Source organism: Mugil cephalus, chromosome 14 (assembly GCF_022458985.1).
Source record: "Mugil cephalus isolate CIBA_MC_2020 chromosome 14, CIBA_Mcephalus_1.1, whole genome shotgun sequence".
NCBI lineage: Eukaryota > Metazoa > Chordata > Actinopteri > Mugiliformes > Mugilidae > Mugil > Mugil cephalus.
The window spans coordinates 14,365,905-14,385,831 of NC_061783.1; the positions used below are offsets into that span (position 1 = coordinate 14,365,905).

The 19,927-nt window shown below is 43.7% G+C and overlaps 1 protein-coding gene across 6 annotated transcripts in view; it reads right to left on the reverse strand.

Moving 5' to 3' along the window:
- Nucleotides 1-6,149: 6,149 nt before the first annotated feature.
- Nucleotides 6,150-19,927, reverse strand: part of trps1 (trichorhinophalangeal syndrome I) — a 112,992-nt gene continuing 99,214 nt past the window's right edge. For all 6 annotated transcript variants that reach the window (XM_047604569.1, XM_047604565.1, XM_047604567.1 and 3 more), the window contains exons 10-11: nucleotides 17,597-17,719; nucleotides 6,150-12,942 (exon numbers count right to left, since the gene is read on the reverse strand). In XM_047604569.1, the coding sequence (XP_047460525.1) occupies nucleotides 11,344-12,942; nucleotides 17,597-17,719 (1,722 nt within the window). In that variant the 3' untranslated portion in view covers nucleotides 6,150-11,343. The remainder of the gene's footprint in view (nucleotides 12,943-17,596; nucleotides 17,720-19,927) is intronic.

Sequence of the window (19,927 nt, forward strand, 5' to 3'; positions counted from 1 at the left end):
AATGGGTTCCAATTCTGTTTTCTATTATTGTGATTGTACGGACATGAATGTCATCATGGTGACAATAATTAAGCTTAGATTATCTAACAGAAATGGTTATGATTTAAGAATAAGAAAGCAGAATAAAAGTAAAGAGGACAAGCAGGAAAAACACATGAGTAGTTCAACGTGTTCAAACCAGTGCGCCTCTGTAAAAAATCTAATTTCATTTATTCATGGTCATGGTTCACAGTCTTATACTTGGTGACAATGTAGTATTTCACTGTCTGCATTGGAAATGTGAGTATCATTATCAACAATACTTTCCATATTAAGTAAAACTGGTTAACATAATTACAGAGGTCTGATAAAGAGCAGTGCAGCGTGTTAAATAAAAGTGTTTACCTAAGAAATTATTAGGTAGGTACTCAGTGAATTTCTGAATGACATTAATCTGATGAGTATTCATTTAACTACTCACCATGAAGCTTTCTGTGAGGATCTGGGTAAATAAGACAATTAAAAGATGTCAGAGAGTTGGTTCAGTCTGATATCAGTCAGATGTATCGGTGTTCAAATATCACCTTCTCGATTTGAAAGCCCAGAGAATGAAGTTTTGATACGATATGATACGATACGACACGATACCATACGACACGATACAATGCAATACGATACGATACGATACGATACGATACGATACGATACGATACCATGCCATGCAATGTGATTTGATTTGATATTTCATGATACCATACCATACCATGCCATGCAATGCAATATAATGCAAAACAATACAATAGACTACCACACAATACGTTATGATACAACACCATATGATATGAGGCGATGCAATACTATAGTAGTATAGTATATGATCTGATACATTGCAATGCAATGCAATACGATGCAGTACAATACGTTATGATATGATACAATACGATATGTGATGTGATATGACACAATATGACAGAAGACAATAAGCTCTGTCTTGCAAGCTAGCCAATCCAAAACCAAGATAAGCTCCGCTAAGCTAAAATGGGAAAAGATGCTACATGATGAGATAAGAATCAAAAGGCCTTCTTAAGATATCATCAGATAAGTTGGTTTTTAAGAAAAATTTAATCTCTGTGGCATTACTTTTGGGTCTACTTTAGGAAAACTGTTCACAAGATACTGCAGTCTGCCACTCCAGTTGATTTTTAATCAAAATCGTTTCAGTTGTGTAAAAGGATAGACTACGGCCCCGAGTGGCTGACCACTACACACTCTACTCATATTCATGAGGTATGTTTTCCTTCCATAGGAAATGTTTACCCAGCAGGGCATACATTAATCAAAATAAATCTTCAATTATCAATAGGTGGATTTCCACATTCCTCCCTCACTGAACCTGAATATGCTTACAGCCTTCGCTGTATTAGTGCTTGTTGACGTGAAATGTCAATAGCCTACAGCTAACTTAAGATGTATATGCGCTATTAGAATCATCATTGAGGAAGTCAGCGAATCGTGAAGTGTAATTGCCCCTCGGCTCTGATTTTCAAACCAGCAAATTTTTCTGTCAGTGTACTCAAACGTCTCATGAGCATAAATAGAAGATTAAGTAACCCAATAAGGCGGTCATTACTGCATTTTGTGGATATTTGCTGCTCTGCGGAATAAACACAAGCGTTGCTGGCGCTCTGTTAATGAGGCCGAGAGAGGCACAAACAGGGGAGAGAAAAAAGAACTTTATTTGTATTTATGTAGGTTTTAATTGACAACTGACATAAAACAACATCCTTTTTGAAAAGTTAACTCGCCAGCTCTCCCTCGCTAAAAGGTTGTGCTCGGGTCCCGACTTGCAAACACACAATTAGTTTGCAGTAACTCACGATTCAGCCAATATAAAAATGTCTGTAAAGATACTTATTCATGTTTCATCTATAATTTGCAATTGCCTCAGAGGATGTTTTCTCATTTCTACATTCCATCACGCCATACTGTCTTAATGTGCTACTCTATTAATGATACATGGAATGTTTTCGGGCATCTGAACGTTCCTTTAATTTATTTCACCGCCTCCACACTGATTAACGGCGGCCTCTCCGCGCATTAAAAGTTGGCTACTACATAATTACGGTGAGGCAACTCTTGAGTAGGCACCTTGCGTGTGCAAAGCTGATTTTGTCAAACGCTTAAAAGGTAAAGTTTTGCAATAAAATCCTACGCACACTGGCTTCAAGTTAGAGGACTGCTTTGAATCCATGAAAGGCCATTGTTGTCGAGAAGACGTGACGCAGGCTTGTTTTGGCCTGCATTTACGGAGCTGACTTGGGTGAGCCCTCTGATTTTGAGGGTGCCGCAATGTGAGCGTTGAGATGCACTAGCCTCCCAAATTGAATGGGAAATCCAATTGTTAGAGACAGAGACAGTAAAGCAGAGGTGCATCAGAGGACAATGGATAATAAACTTTAAAAATATAGTTTTCCTAAGTATCACATCCCCCTAAACAGCCCTTAAAATACAAAAAAGAACAAACGAAATAATAATAACAATAATGGTACTTCGGGGTACTATGGGCTCAAATGAGTTGTGAGCCTTCCTCCTACTTAATTCTCTTTCTGGTGATAGCTGAAGAGAAAGAAACATTATTAATGTTTAAACTGCACACACCCAGCGCAACACTCTTTGATACAAAACACACACGCACACAACACAGGCAATCACCCCCATACACGACAGGCACCCTATTAAAGTTTAATATACAGTGCAGAATCATAGGCAGGAACCGTACAGTCGGAAAATGTAATCAGAATAAAACGGAGGGGGGTAGAGAGATACCGACACGAACGGGCAGAATTAAAACAAAATCTAGCCGAAATAAAAAGAGATTTCATTGTCAGACGTTCCGACGGCTTGTCCCGGCGTCCTCTCTCTCCCCTGCGCTCGGGAGAAAATTAAAATGCATTCTGTGAGAAAAGTGGTGCGAGAGGAGTGGAGCGGGGTGCAGGTGAGGAAACAGAGCAAAGGCTTATCAGAGTTTTCCACAGAAACAGAAATAGTCTTTTGAGGACACAACACACACATACACACACACACAGACGGACACACACATAGAGGCGCACAGCATTATCGCTGTTACTGTGAGGAGATATTATGGAGGGAATTATCATTAAAATGCTCCAGAGCCCTAATGTGAAGGACGGGGCAAGGAAAAGCTGTGCAGGTGATTGTGTGCGTGGCTGAGTGCCGATGCACGGCGCGCTATACGAGTCTGGGCATGTTCCAACAACTCTACGTATGTGTGTGCGTGCATACAACCATCAGGCACAACATTATGACCACCTTCCTAATATTGTGTAGGTCTCCTTTGTGCCTCCAAACCAGTTGTGACTCATCGGAGAATGGACGCGGGCCTTCTGAAGGTGACTTGTGGTGTCTGGGAAAACAGTGTTGTTAGATGGGGCCTGTGGGTTGAGGGGAGGGAGGGCTGGGATCAGGCTTGGAATTTTGAGGCCAGAAGAAGAAGAAGAAGAAGAAGAAGAAGAAGAAGAAGAAGGAAGAGAGGAGAGGAGAGGAGAGGAGAGGAGAGGAGAGGAGAGGAGAGGAGAGGAGAAGAGAAGAGAAGAGAAGAGAAGAGAAGAGAAGAGAAGAGAAGAGAAGAGAAGAGAAGAGAAGAGAAGAGAAGAGAAGAGAAGAGAAGAGAAGAGAAGAGAAGAGAAGAGCACGTGGCGGCGGCTCTAGTATTAAAGTGGGAAACTCGGGGAAAGAAGATTACACAGCAAATCCCTCTACCGAGGACCTGAGAAGCAGATGATATACAGCCGACATACCGAGATGATGCAGAGCTGTAATTACGCTTTCATCGGGGACAGGGATTGGCTGGAGACAGAGGCTCTGCTCTTATTACAGCAGCTCATTTTGTTAAATAAATACGTGATGGGGAGCGAATGTGAAGCAGTCCACCACACCAACCATCCATCTATCTATGAGATCTCACAGCACAGTGGGGAAAATATTCAATATTCAAATGCCTAGAAGCTAGATCGTATCGTCCTCTCTCTCTCTCTCTCTTTCTCTCTCATTGTCTTCCTCCGTGTCCCTACGTCTCTCTATCGATATGCATAATTGAAGACATCACAGTATTTTTCCATTCATCCCTCCCTTCCTCTCTCCCTCCATCCATCCATCCACTGCCTTCCTATCTGTCACAATGCGAGATGTAAACTGTCGCAAAATGTCAGCTAACAGCTACCAATCTCAATCAGCGCTTATGGGAAGATGACATCAACAGTGGCATGGCTACATCGTACATAAGCGCCCTCACGCCGGCACTCTGCCGCTCCCTCACACACAAGCCTCCGTCAACGGCGCAGGTAGCTCATACATAAAACATGAATTACAATAAACAGAAATGATGTTTGTGAGATGTTTAAACAGGGAGACGGGCCAGACTGACAGGCAGGCCAGCAGGGACGGATGGCGCATACGGGGGGGGGGGGAGGCTCGCAAGCATGACACTGAAAAATGGAATAAATCTATGCGTGCAGGCGCACATCTTCCATCAGGACGCACTTGTCGCCTTTTGAATTCATAGCAGGTGAACGCGTCCGTGGACGGCCGCGCGCCGTTCCCTAAAAATTCCCCGAGCTTACAGTTTATTCATTTGTTGCGTCGGCTCTGCCTTCGGACAGGTTCACAATAAAGTGCACGGGCGCTGACCTCTCCAGTCGACGGCGTTTAGTATTCCAGTCTGACAGCTCTCACACACACACACACACACAAACACACACACATTTAAATGGTGCCCCGCTGCTGCACAATTTCACTGCAGGCTCAAAGTCAGAGTTAATCAGCTCTGATCAATGTTCAAATTATAAACACAAAGATAAATTGATAGCGCTAAACACAATGCGGACCAGCGATTAGACGCCTTTGTCTTCTGACAGATATCGCAGCTGCTCTGATTAACTTTGTCAAAGTTCCTGAACCAGAGGAGGGTTTGGGGAAGATTAAAAAAAAAAGAAAAAAAAAAGGCTCTTTAAATGATGTGTGTGAGCCTCTGGTCTGGTTGTGTTGCCAATCTTTATCTTTGGTCTTTGCCATAAATCAATGTACTGGTGTTGCTGCAGGAAAAATGAAAGCCGCTTTGTTCATAATAGCTTAGAACTAATAATTCAGCTCGGTTTGAACTGGAACAGCGGTGCAGCTAAATCTCTTAAGTGCTGAAGAAGTCATGGAAGACTAATTGTGTGCAAAGCTGACCTGACCTGACCTGGCAGGTGCTTGATGGACTTTTATGGACCTTAATTGAGTTGGATTAGTTGTGTGCAACACCTAGCGACACTGACGCTCCATTGTGCGCGTTTTGTTGTGTTGTTAATGCTCATACTAAGTGCTGTTGTCAAGTGTTTACATGGCGGTTGCAAAATGTCTCTGATGTCATCCGTATGGGTTCTGAGGAGAAGTTTAGAAGGTCAGGTCAACACCTATGGGGTCATTGTTATGGGGTGGGGGTGTCTGGTCTGGACTAGGTGGGTCCTACAATCCTCAGCAACATCCACATGAATGCCAAAAGTTTCCCAGCAGAACAGTGAATTGTCACAAAACGGCCAATGCTATGTACATCTCTTGTCAGTGGTCATAATGTTGCGGCTGATGGTTCTATAACTCAGACATGTGAGATATTTCATTGGCGTACAATTATCACTCATGGGGTAAATATCTACAGAGGAAAATATTTTTTTTCTGTGTGTGTGTGTGTGTGTTTTACCAGCCTGTAAACATGTCCAACACATAAAGTTCTAACTTTGAGGTTTATGGGCACGGACTAGTTTTTGGAGCAAGCCTTAAATGGCCATTCAAGAAACTGAAGTTCTTTGGCCTTGGCTTCATTTTTCAGCCCTGGAGTTTTGCCTTCCATGAAGTAGGACAGAAAATAGACCAAAAGCAGAGTTGTAAGAACCATGGTCATCCTCAGATGCTGCAGCACAGACAAGACGGGCACTTAATCCCCCACCAAAAGTAGCTCCTGTCCACAGTCAGAAAACACAAAAGCAGCTACGTTCGCGGGTGTGACTTTTCTTGCTTTATGTGTAAAAATGGATAATTACTCCGCAACACAAGTCCCAGATAATTCAAGAAATCAACCACTTCTGAATAAAACTCCCATTGTCCACGTTGAGTATATTTGTTATTACTTTTATTAATTATTATCATCATCATCATCATCATCATTATTCTTCAAGTTTAGCTGTGTAACAAACTTTTCTTGGCTGTCAAAATATGTTGTTGAAATACCATTTTTGCATGAAACAAAACCTAGAAACGAATAACGTACAGAAAAGTAGCAGAATAAAATACAACATGAGAGAGAACGTAAACTAAAAAGAAAAAAAAAATCCCATTTCTTTTTCTATAAAAGCCATTTGACTGAACATAACTCTACTAAAATATATCGATTAAATGTACATACTTGACGTGTTTGTGTCTGTGTGTGCTTGCATGCGCGTGTCTGGCCAATAACAAACTGGCCTTGGTTAACACTGTACACCACAAAATGTACACTCAATCCGTACCACTACGTGTGTGTGTGTGCGTGTTTGTGTGTGAGTGTGTGTGTGTGTGTATGTGTGTGTTCTCCCTTCCTTCCTTGGCAATAAGAACTTAATAAATGAAGTGCAAGCGACAGCATCATTTCCTAGAAAACATTCTGACAAAGACACAAAAAAAATGAAAACACTTATTAAGGCCTCCCAATGTAAACGCTGATTTGAAATGCCATCAAACCTAAAACATACAGTCGTAACTTAAGTTTAAAAAAAAAAAAGAGAGAAGAAAAGAAAAAAAAAGCCGAGACATGCCACGTTATCCCACAGAACCTAGTTTCTAAAACCATAATTGCCTATTTGGAGCTAAAAGAACAGTACATTCTCCTATAGTTTCTTACGTTTTTTTTAAATAGAAATGTGGTATCCTTACATGGGAGCAGTTAAATTAAATAAAAATAAAACATGTTTAGGGTTGACAGGTTTCTCCACATGAGAAGTTTGCATTCACAAAGTCTGTAAGTACGAGATTTCCCTTCAGAAATGATTCGGAATTCCTATATATTTTAATATCTATCTAAATCCGTGTAGTTCGCCAAGGTGCCTTGTAAACCCAGATTTAACGGAAGGTATGCTAGTTTGCTTCTTTGTTCACAGTCTTCTTCCAACTGTTTCTCCGGGAACCCTACGAAGAGTTTGACAACAAGACGCGAAAAGATGAGAACCGGAGTTGTGTTTGTATCAAATATTAAAACTTCTCCTGCTACTAAGAATTTCTTTCAGCTAACCAGAGGCCTCGAGTAAAGAAACTTTTTTTTTTTTTTTTTTTAGTTTGACTCCCATTTAAAATCGCCTTAGCTTTTCTACCGACGGACGCAGCGGGGATGAGGCGGAGGAATACGGGCGGGACAGCGGCGGCGGCGGCAGCAGGTGGACGAGATGAGAGGTATTGTTGCATTAAGACCAACAGATGAAAAAAGCACAGAAGTGATGCTGAATGGAGGTAAAGAGACACATGAAACAAGGGAGAGGGGACGAACGGGGTACATCAAGCAGACCTCTTTTCATCAGCCACTACAAGCATCATTTGATCCCGTCCTCCCTTTATCCAGCCGCCTTCTCTTCAAAGGCACATCCGTCCGTCTCAGCGGGCGTCCCTGCACCCGTCCCTCCCTTTGTTCTGTCTCTTAAGAAAGCGGCCCTGGTTGCTACATTTACAAATGTAAACACTTTTTATTTGACTAGCAGCCCCTCAACAGGTACCCCCCCAAAGAATTAATTCTGAAAACACATTAAAATAACGGACTTCCTGGAATAGAAGCAATAAGCTTTGCATCGTTGGATCAGTACTAATAGGATTGGAGCAGGTCACCAAGATTGAGAATAAAACAACCTTTAATGAAATTAAGACGTCTTCACTCGTGTCACATGGGCAGCACAATCATACAAGGTAAAGACGAGGTGGAGGTGTTCCCGTATCTTTAAACGTACCAGCGGTAACACAACCGATTCAGCTAATATTGTGTAAGGATGGATAGTTATCTGGTTTCACTTGGGCTGACGTGGTAAATAGTTGCTTGTTAGGCTGTGTATCTGGTATGGCTACAAAGTTAGCATTAAAGCTAACCATCTCAGAGAACAATCAGCTTCACCTTTACCACGATTCGGTCCTCTGATATGTCAAAGTGCACCAAATACACAGTAAAGAACACCTTCTTGGCATTGTCGTCTCAACGCTTCTACAGAGTAGTGTACGTACATGTAAAAACTGAAACTAGACAGTCAGCACAGCAACCACACTAGATCAAACAGGAAGCGGGTCGTCCTCCTGCTGGGCGAATTAAAAAGTTTGATCGACCAGACGGACAGCTATGCTTAAGTATCAGAATCGATGACAACTTGGCGCGCGGGAGTCAGTATCAACGTCTTCCTAACCTAGCTCACAGAACATTTCTACACAGCACATCTGTCGGGAAAAAAATGATACAAGTTACCAGGCACTGGGCGGAATAGTTTTCATTCTTTTGGATAAGCGTAGAAAAATATTCTTTAGTTTGTTCTTTCTTCCCCGGCCTTTCGTTATTTGCTCCAGGAGAAGTCCCTTTTTGTGTTTGCTTTTTTTTTTTCCTTTTCTTTTTGTTTTCTAGCAACTAAGGCAGCAAGGCTGGAGAAGTCATTCTCTCGGTACAAAAATAAATGAGGCCGTGTTGTTCCACTTTAAAGAGCGGGGGGGGGGGGCTTTGACTGTTGCGATATTCTCAAAGACGAAGACTGGAGATTGGTTTAAAGAGAGACTCGGTTACTGAAGTTGTTCCGAGGAGCAGGTGGATCTTCTCCTAAAAAGGTCTAATTTGGCTTTATTTGAAGTGGGCTCGTATCAGGTAATTATCCACAGTCGCTGCGTTACCTACTGAAGCCACAGTCTACTGAAAGCCACCAGACTTCAGTGATGAAAAAAAGAGATCTTTTTACATCAGACTTTTGGAGTTAATGGTGTACCGCTGCCTTGATTTGTTAGTTAGTTTGAGTTAAATGTGCGACTTTGGTGTGTTAACGCTCAGTTCTGACCAAAAAGGACGCACTAAAACGCCAAAGTCACACATAGGCAGACCAGTAACTTCAGTGTTTTGTGTCAGGTAAATTGATTGTTTTCGTCAATGGAGTCTGGTGGCTTTGAAGAGAACACTGAAATGGCCTCAGTTCCCCCTGGCAGATAAGGACTTGTTTAAAGTGGATAAAAATGATTCTGACCTGTTCACAACAGTTCATTGCTTGGGGCTCGACAAGCACCACCTACTGTCGGTAACACGCTGACTGTAGATAACCACCTCATACGACCCCACTTCACTGAACTATCCCTATCCATGTTAAAAAAGACGCAGTGAACGAGGTAATGAATGGCAAATGTGCGCGATGCGTTGGTTGGAGTTGAAAGCAACATGATAGTTTTACTTCATTGAATTATAAAAAGAAACAATGTCATCTCATTTTTTTTTTTTTTAGGTCTAACATGTAACAGTTCCCATCCATAGAAAAGGCAACATATTTTGCAGATTTGATATGATGCTAACATGCTACATAGAGGTACCCTAACGAACTCTCAGCGATATGAGATAAAACACTGTAGGCAAGAATCTCCGTGGACTCGGCACAGAGAAAAAAGTTTATACAGTTAACCCAAACGTTTGATCCTTTCCGTAAAAGTTTCAGGTTTTACTCCCTAAGTTCCTCCCTAGGTCTAAAAACTGTGTAACCTAACAATATGTAGACATACAGAAAATAAAAGTTACATACCATGTTGACCTATTGAAAAAAAAAAAAAAAGAAAAACAAAACGCAACAAGAACATATATAAGAGAACAATATGAAACATGCTAAAACCATTAGACCCTTTAACATGTCAAATTGATGTGTCACATGCTATGAAACAGGCGGGCTGGTGTGCAACACGTGTGACCCCTGAGGACTGAAAAAACTGAGCCTTCATTACGATTACATCATCATCCGGGGACGGACGCATCCTCTGAACCTTTACGCGCAAAAAAAAAAAAGAAAAAAGAAAAAAAATGCAGTTACACAAATGCACACATGCACGCTGACCCCTTAGTTTTGCGGTACCATTTCTGCTTGACGGCTGTTATCAACGTAACAAGTCTCATTAGGAACATATAATACAAACAAGCTCAAAAACAAGAAGAAAAACTCAAAGAAACTAGTTTGTATAGTACCATTTCCTGCAAAAAGAAAAAAAAAAGCATTATTTGCCTTTACAAAGGAAAAAAAAACATTACATAGGAGAGTGTAGCAAATTGCATTTTTTGTATGGTATCATCATCATAGTTATTATTATTATTATTACCACCATTATTATTAATATAAATGTTAAGCAGGTTAATAGATGGTTGTTCTATTAGGCAAGCAGCCAGGCACGTAGCTAGTATCATGGCACAGAGGAAGGTAGAAAATAATGTCACTTGGTTTAATCCAAATGGATGAAGAGAACACTTCGGTCCGGAGTTACACCGGTTTTATCAGTTCAGACTGGCTTTAAGCAGTTCACGTAGTCACGGTCGAATCGAAACCAACCAGTCTGCCGTTTCACGAGGGAAAGAAACTTCTGTACCAAAGTTAACACCAATCCAGCTTTAAATAGTCAAAGTATGTTTTGGTTTTTGATCCATTCGCACGAAAAACATGTTGAAAACACGCTCTGGGCAAGAACGAAGCAGTTCTAACCAGATCAGATCTGGTTGTACCAAAATAAAAGTCTGCGTGGTACATCGAGTTTGAACCAGCTTTTTTTTCTCCTTTCTTTTTTTTAGCACGGTGCATAACAATTCAGCTAAGTTTTGCTTCAGGCCTTTTTAAGTTTTTATGTTTTTTTTTTTTTTTTTATATTTACTTTTTATTTTATTTGCTCAGCTATATGGCGGCTACGCGAAGGGCAAGCCTCAAATTCATCCTAAATATGGCCAGTCCAACTTTCAGTCCAGCTTCCAATCCACTTATATGGAAAGCACATGAAGTGGCTGTTTATTAAAGGGGATTTCAGCTGCATGCCCGGACTCGTCGTTGAAATCTCTCCACGGAGCTGTCAAGTGACTGTCACTCAACCGGGGATTCAGGCCGTTTCTCCGAAACTGCCCCAGCCGGATCCTACAATGATTTTTTGACCATTTGACAGCCGAGTGCTTCCAGCATAAGGATGTGTTCCATTTAGTGCCCAGGATAGGCCCATTTTGACATGAGCTAGCCTCCAGGAACGTGAAGGCATACAGCTTATTCATCCAATAACGCGTTGTTTAAGGTTTGCGTGAGTCAGAGACATCGTTTAATTTCCCTCTGTGCTCTCGTCTAACTTTACGGACTGGTGAGTCGTGACCTCTGCGTTTTTTTTTATTTCACCGGGGGCGTCCGACACCTCTTTGCCCCCTGACTCCTGGTTCGTTATGGCGTGCTCCTCTGGTCTTACTTCCTTTTCATCTCCTGCGTCATTGTCATTGGCGTCGCTACCTGCGTCTTCCTCCTTATCTTGGCCGTCGTGACATGCTCCTATTACGTCGCCGTCGGTGACCTCATAATTACCGCCTCCGTCTTTGTCCTCCGCCGGCGCGTCCTGACACTCCGTCGGCGCGGTGGCGGCGCTCTGGACGCCGCCGTCCTGCGCGTGACCCCTCTGCTGCGACGTTTTGTCTGTGTACCTGTGTAAGCCCCTCTGTATGTGTGTGGTGAAGTCATACCGATCGACGCACACGTGGAGGCAAAAACTGCACTGGTATGGTCCCTTGTCGCCGTGGCAACTCATGTGCAGGGCGTACATGACTTCGTCGAGGAAGTAGATCCCGCAGTGGACGCAGCGATTGGTCAGGTCGTCCTGCGTGGCCGCCTCCACCGTTTTGCGGTGGGACGGGACGTTCGACTGACATTTCGTCAAGTCGTCTTTCGCTTCCTTCCCCGTCTCCTCACCCGAGTTCCCTCCGTCGTCTGTCCTCTCCTCCTCCTCCTTCTCTCCCTTCCAGCTCCCCCTTTGCCTCTCGGCCAGCGGCGACTCCTGCCTTCTCCTCTCGGCGCCGTTCGTCGACACGTGAGCGTCCCTCTGTCTTATGGCGAGATCCAGAGGCGCCTCGTTCTCCAACGACGATGACGACGAGGAGGTCTGCGGGTGGAGGGGAGGGGGAGGGTAGTGAGTCGGAGCCGGAGGGGGCGGAAGAGGGGAGTAGGGAGAGGCGCAGTAAGGCACCGTGTAGCTCTGCTGATGATGCTGTACCGGAGACACCATCGCACCGAGATAATGAGCGTTATTCCCCAGGCCGCCGGGGCTGCTCAGGTTACTGATGCTACCAGGAACCCCAGAGGCGGCTGCCATCTTATACTTGGTCCAGAACCTGAGCCAGTCCGACTCGGGGGTCAAATCGGGGGTCAGGGTTAACGGCAGGGGTAGCGAGAAAAGGGGATACTGGTACTTTTCTATGGGCGAACCAGGAGGCGAATAACTGGAAGGTTTAGACGGACGCATGTACTTTTCGATGGGGCTGCCTCTCTCTGACCCCCCTCCCCCTTTCACCCCCTCCATCTTCGAGGGTATGCCTCCCTCGGCTATGCCCCCGTTGCCCTCGGCCACCATAGAGGCGGGGGCGTGCGAGGGCAGGAGGAGGGGGGGCATGCGCCGGTGGATCTCCAAGGTTTGGTTGGCTAAGAAGGCTTGGGTGGATCGCGGCGAGCGGGAGCGAGGCGACGGCTGCTGGTTTTTCACCGACGCGCAGCTCCTGTCCGACTCCTCCCCGTTGATGCGCTCCTCGCTGGCGATGCGCTGCTGCTTGGGGGCGGGGTTTTCGGCCGTCAGCGAGTCCGGGTTGAGGCGCTTCCGGGTTCGCCGCCGGATGATCTGCTCGCCGTTGTTCTGCTTGATGATGTTGAGAGGCCTGGGCGTCTGCAAGACAAAGGAGAGGAGGAGAGGTGAGACAGATATACATACGCTGAGCCGAGTAATACGCGTCAAGCATGAATACGATGAGAATTCTACTTGAGTGTTTCCAAACATTATGAAACCAGTCTGAATGCCAGAGGTGCAATCAGATTCTCTCCACTTTGAGTCATCAGTCTGCCCAGTAATTTTTATCTATTATCAAGAATCAGAACTGAGAACGTGACCAGTGGAGCGACCGTTTGAACATAAAGCCGCCGGCGTGTGGTGAAAAATGCAGAACAAATGCAATGTAATCAATACATGAATATCTGAAAATTTAGCTGCTGTTTTGAGCGCAATAAACCTCCAGTATTATTAACTCAAATATCACCACCACAGCACTAAAGATGACTGTGATTTTTGCCCTTACCACAAGGGGGTGCACTTACATTTAATGTAAATGAGGTTTGCCCTGAAGAATACAGTGAGGGATGTCTCCCATTCAAAGAGTATGGGTTGTTATAGGCATACAGTATTCAGTGGATAAACAATACATGAATAAAACTTACTTTATGAGAAATTATGATGAAAAAAAATAAGTTAAAAAAAATTCTTGATACCTGCAAAAAAAAAAATCTGCAAAAAAAAATCTAAAATCTAAAAAAAATCCAATCAAATCACTGCTGCACTGAACTACAGAGCAATTCCACTTGTTAAGAGTCTTAAAAATACGCACGAGGTTAAAATTATCAGGCGCTAAGGAGCTGCTTTATAACTTTTTACCAATCTCGCTTTTGAAATACGTCGCGTTGGATGTAAACAAACCACAAAAAAGATGCAAGAAGGTAGAGGAAAGGATGGAATGGAAGGGCATGGACCAAATAAATAAGTGGATGAAAAGCAATAAATACATAAAATAAAAATAAATAAATAAATAAATAAAAAAACGTAGGTGCACTTAAAGAAAACAATAAACCCCTCATGCTTTCAAAATGCCTCCCGTGTCGATGTTGGCATCCCATAGAACGATTTCAGATATCCTTAATATAACCGCGTGTATCCATGTGAATAAATATACATTAAAGTGTGGTTGTGTGTGTGTGTGTGTGTGTGTGTGTGTGTGTCAGCGTGTGGGTTGAAGGGTCGCAGATGGTGTCAATCTCAGTGTGGGTTGTATCAATCACTGCAGAGTGGCAATTGAAAACGTTACGAGTCGTGTATAACATAGATTATAATAGATTTGGAGGTATTCTGCTGCACGTGTGTCAAAAAATAATTAAAAATCTGGCATGTGTGTTGATGTGAGCAAAGTATCCGTAAGAACAAATAAAAAGTCCCCACGAGGGCTGATTCAGTGAAGTGTTTTGAACAGATTCGAAACAGATTTTGATCAGGTGCTCTGTTAATCACGGAGCTGGATCGATATCAGAAGGAAGATTCCATCACATCACAGGCGGACTGACCGCCTACGCCGTGACAAAATCACATCAGACGTTTTAATAATCTTTACGGTCTTTAGATTTTGTGTTTTTAATTAAAGAGCAGTAAAAAAGAGATCAATCAGAATGGGAGAATCGAGTAATGAAGAGGAGGAGGAAAGGAAGCACCAGAGAGCAGCTTCCATCTACAAAGTGATTCTTAGGAGAATTTGAATGTGTTAGCGTTGGGAGGATGACCAATAAAGTAGGGCTGGGTGGTGTAATGGTTCATTTGATTACACGGTAATCAGAACACTACGCAGGACGCTGTTTGAGACTGGACCATTGTAAATGTAGCGCTTCTCAGCACACATGGTGCGACTGTGTCACTGCGAGGTGAGGTGAAGATGGAAAGGTCCGAAAAATGAAGTTGTGTCGGTTGTTTGGGTTTTTTTTTTTAGGGTGACCAGACGAGTTCTGTGGACAGTCTCCAGTTTGGATGACCTGTCCCCTGGGTATTATGTCCCTGAAATTGTCCCCAATTTCAGCTTTATGAAAGAAAAAAAATAAATGTTGCGCGCAAACTACGGTTATTATGGTAGCCAGTCGTGCTGCTATTGACTTTCCAGACATAGGAGTATAAATATGTTTAAATATTAATAAAGATGTAAAAATAAATAAAATATTATTGCCTGTTTCTTCATTTCATGTTGATGACATTTAATTCTTTATATATATATATATATCAGAGCTGTAAATGTCCCTGGATTTCCACAACAGCAATCAGTGCTAACACGGGGCCATGCAAACCTGTTTTACTACTAGTGTGGGATATACATTTTTGGAAGGGAAACTGGATCACTGATTTCTGGAAACTTCCCCTTTTTAACTTCACGGCGGTGGCAGTGTGGACTTTCACGGCTGTAAGGTGGTTCTTCAGCCTCGGCCAAGTTACTGCTGTTCCACAAAACCCCTCTGTCCTTTCGTGTGTTTTTTTTTGTGTCCATCTTGAGCGTTCCTCTCTCCTAATCTCTCCGCCTTTCTCTCCTCACACACCCATGCACCCTTCATTTTCTCCCTCCAAACTCTACCATAATCTCTCCTTTACCTTCCTCCACTTTGTTGTTTTTTTTGTCCCCCTCTCCTCTTTCCGTCCACCTTTCTCTGCCCCTTTTATTCATAATTCTCCCTTCCCCTCTCTCGCTCACAAGTGTTTTACTAGCTGCTATCCTCTCTAATAATGTGTGTAGAGCGTATAAAACTTTTATTATGGGATATAAAATATGGTCGTCGTGAAGATTGCCAAGAGTGGAGGGAGCGCGGACGTGATTGGAGCAGCAGATGAGATGAACGGGTTGAACAACGGATGTTTTCAGGGGCAGGAAGGAGTAAACTTCAATAGCTCGTCGTCCGCTCAGAGGTCTTTAAAGCGCCATTCGGCAATTGTGCCGCACTGGTTTAGTGTTGTAACGCGGTGAACCCACGGACGCATTTATTAAGACTGTGATTTATCACTCCGGAACCCTCTTTTACTTTTACCTTTACAGGCCGATCTTAAAAAAAAAAGCCAACATTAATCTGGCATATATTAAAAACCCCCCGAAGCTCTGGAAATATTTGTAAACCCTTGACTTAAAGAGGAATACCGAAGTGCATAATTAGCTTAAACACCTTAAGAACATATGTGAGGTGAATAACCTTGGTATTCTGAAGTCAACTAAATTCCAGCCTGGCTCTTTATCTCATCTGTAATTCATGCAGCCTAATTAAATTTGGGATTTACGCAGACTTTCCCCAGGCTTAGATGGTAAAAATGATTCATTCCATCAAATTTCTCACTCCACGGCACCGGCTCACAGTGACTGCTGAAGTGGTGTGTGACTCCCAGCACCCGGCAAATCAAATATACTTTTTTTTTTTCCACAGTGTTACGTTCTCACAGTGGGATTCACAGAACATATACGGGAATTTAACCGCGGTACGCACCATTTAATTTGCACCGTATGCTAATTGTCCAGACAGAAGGAATGATAATTAGAGGTCCAAACCACCCTGTGCGCCAACTAAAAACACAGTCTATAAAATGGGACCTTTATGAGTGAGAACATGGAGGTCTCATATGAGTGGATATGTGGATGAGAACTGAAAATGAACTTTTTTTTTTCTTTTCTTTTGCCAGATGGTGAGTTGTTTTTGATTTAACTTGAAGATTTAAATAAGTGATGCACTGCGCCTGATGTTGAGTTACTTTGTGCGATCACATGAAAATCCCCTCCATTCAGGCTTTAAGCTGCGCCTTTGGTAAGTCTTCAGCGCTGCAGACCAATCAGCGTCCTGTGAAGAATTAATAGTGGCTATAGGCGCGTTTTGCAGTAGGACACACCGAACCGACATCAAAGAACTACTGAAGAACGTCCGACTGTGAGGTTGCCTGTGCCTGGACCAAAAAAAAGATACACTCGAACACCCCACCAAGACTACGGCCAACAGCAAGTCGTTACATGTGTTGTGCACTTGGACGGAAGGAAATAACCCCCTCCTCGCAGCGGGCAGTCGATCAAAAGGGCGAAATTGATTCTGCGATGCTATTAAGACTTACGAAACACTGCACAGACGCGGTCCCTTCTGAGTCATGATAAGCTCTCGGTCTACAGATGTGAACGGAAAACAAGATGAGGCACCTATTCAGTCATTTCCTCTGTCACTTCCGTTTCTCATCTCGAGCCTTGGTGTCTAAGCTGGTCGGCCGACCACAGTGATGTGTCTCGCCAACTGCCTCGGCCACCACGTGAACATGCAGAATCAGCTGAAAAGCTGGAGACGTTGGCTCGACGAGTGGCAATGGCGCAAGGCAGACCATCAGCATGGTGCATCGTGGCCTATGTGCACATTCTGCTGACAAAAGAAAATGAATCTAACATGCTAATTGCATAAGCAGCGACTGCTGATTCAAACTGTATCTTATTGTGTTCTGTCTCTGGTTCACTGATGCAAGTGGTTGAAGCGAACCTGTAATAAACAGATGGTTCATCAGGAACAAAAGCAGGCGATCCGAGCGTCGGCCCTTTCAAGGCCGTTTCCAACGATGGCCTTCCAGATGGATCTGCGTAACAAATCCTCTTATGTAAGGCTACGCCTTAAGACATTACCGCATAGCCTAACTGCTATTTCTGTTTGCCTCTCAGTGAATCAGTTTGTCTAGCAGAGTCTAAAGTCGAACGCACAGCTGGTGCAGACATGCAGTCAGTTCCACGACTTACCGAATGTAGTTTCTGGTATAAACCACATGCGTTGCAGACGTAGCCCCCATTAGCGTTTTTCCTCCACAACGACGTCTTGGTGGTCAGACAGTTGGCGCAGAAAACCCCGCTGCCTCTGCGCCGCTGCAGAGAAAGAAGGACAGGCAACATTATGAGATGCAAGTGCTGAGAGGGAAGAAAGGAAGGAAGGAAGGAAGAAAAAGACAAGGTTTGAGTCCTTTTTAATTCGCGCAACACTCAAGAACAATGAAGTGGTAGTCAGGTTAGGAGACGGAGAGAGAAAACAGATTGGCTTGGTGGCAGGGAGATGATGGGCTCTCATTTATCATGCCTAATGGGAAATCCTATTGAACTGAGCGCTCTTCGTCTCTACAGTGATCTTCTCTGCATGGAGCAAGGTTAATTAAAAAAAAAAAAAAAAAAAAGTACCTCAGTGAAAAGAAAATGATGTAGTTGAGCTGAATTAGTTGTATTCCAAACGTGAATATGTGCGTCTGCGAGAGAGAGGTATAAAATACTGCTGTAATTTGATCAAGTAGTACTTGAAAGACGATGAGTTACGCTTTCTCCTTGTAGCGCAAAGCGCTCCGGTGTTTATCTGAACTGCAGCAGGTACTTTACGAGGCAGCCGCTCGACTTTTACTGTATCGGTGCGAGCGTTCTCACGTGCGCGGCCCTGCAGTCGGAGGCGCAGCGTCGCATAGAAAAGCAGTTTGGCCGAGGGAGGGCGGGGGGGATGGGTGAAAAGGCCAATTGCCGCGGCAACGTGCTCCATCACAGTAATGAGCCAATCACAACGTTTCTCCATCCCATTAAGCCTCTGGCCCCATTCACCACCTTCTTGACCCCGAGAGGACAGCATACCTCATCTTTTTCCTCCACGACTCCGTCCGCGTTCTCCCTCCGTCTACCGTCTGTCTGCCCGTCTATCCAACCAGTTCACAAAACACACACCTCTATATCCACCACCTTTCTTCTTTCCATTCGATTATCCCAATCTGACTCTCATCACGAACGCCGTCTCCGCTGGGACCCCCCCCCCTTTTTTAGAACGCGCCGCTCGCCGTTTTATGTTCACGGCAGCGCTGAGAGCTTAGCTCTTCCTTTCTCTTTACTTTCCTTTTTGGGGCCAGAAGTTGCACACTTAAACTTTTTCACAAAAGAGCGCCGCACTTCAGTCGGGCTTTCTGCAGTCTCAGAGCTACAGATGGAGCCACTAGCAGCCTTTCCACTGAGCATCTGTTTAGTGCTGCCAGCTAAAAGCCGAGGAGCCCAGCGGGCACGGGGCTGTTGGAGTTTATTTTTGCAACCCAGTGCACTGCGAGGATCACAGCACAATTAGCCGCTTAAGATTTCTTTAGGAACACATCATGCACGGACATGGCACGTTGGGGAACGCCGCATCCGAACGCATCGGGAGGACGTGAGCTTGTCCGATTTCGGTAAAAGACAAAGTTCAAATGCTGCATTGTGATGTTGCAGAATTCAAAAAAAAAAAAAAAAAAAAAAAAAAAAATGCAACTGCATGAAATATAGTGTTTATTATGTTTAAGCCGACTTTCTGAATTGTGCACACATACAAATATGTTTAATGGATCAGGGACTTGTTAAACATCTGTATTTGACAGTGTTTAAAGATCGGACATCAAAGTCAATAGCCAGAAAATAGATACGAATAGCCCTTATGTTCCCATGCTGTATTTTCAGCTCATAAACAGTCATTTACGATAACATTATTCATCCTGTCTGGATTAGGCAAGAAAATCAAAGTTTTAAATTTTAAACAAAGGAATGCCATCGAGGTGTTTATTTATTCCGGAAAGTGTTTGCCTCTCGGTTTAAATTTGTGTATAATGAAACATCCTGTTTCCATCAGTGCTGCATGTAATAAACACCTGAGCCAATATTACCAGAGTCTTACATGTGTTTTAGTCCATCTGACATCAGGCAGCAGAACACTGACATGACCGAATCCTCTCGGTGCCAGGGTTTCCGAGTGTGTGTGTGTGTGTGTCTGTGTGTGTGTGTGTGTATGCATCTGTGTGTATTCTGCACACACCATACGGTCACCACATGTAGAGAGACAGAGCCAGGTGATTGATTGATGCACGCTTCCCCCCTCTCTCTCTCTCTCTCTCTTTCTCTCCGAGTGTGTGTGTCTGTGTGTGTGTGTACGTATACGTGTGTGTGTGTGTGTGTGTGTGTGAGTGTCTAGTGTTGCAAGCCAAACAGTGCGTCTGTCATCAGAATTCGGTTTCCCTCCGAGCGCCCAAATCACTCACATATGGCCCCACAGCTGCCCCTCATTGCAACACACACACCTGAAAATAT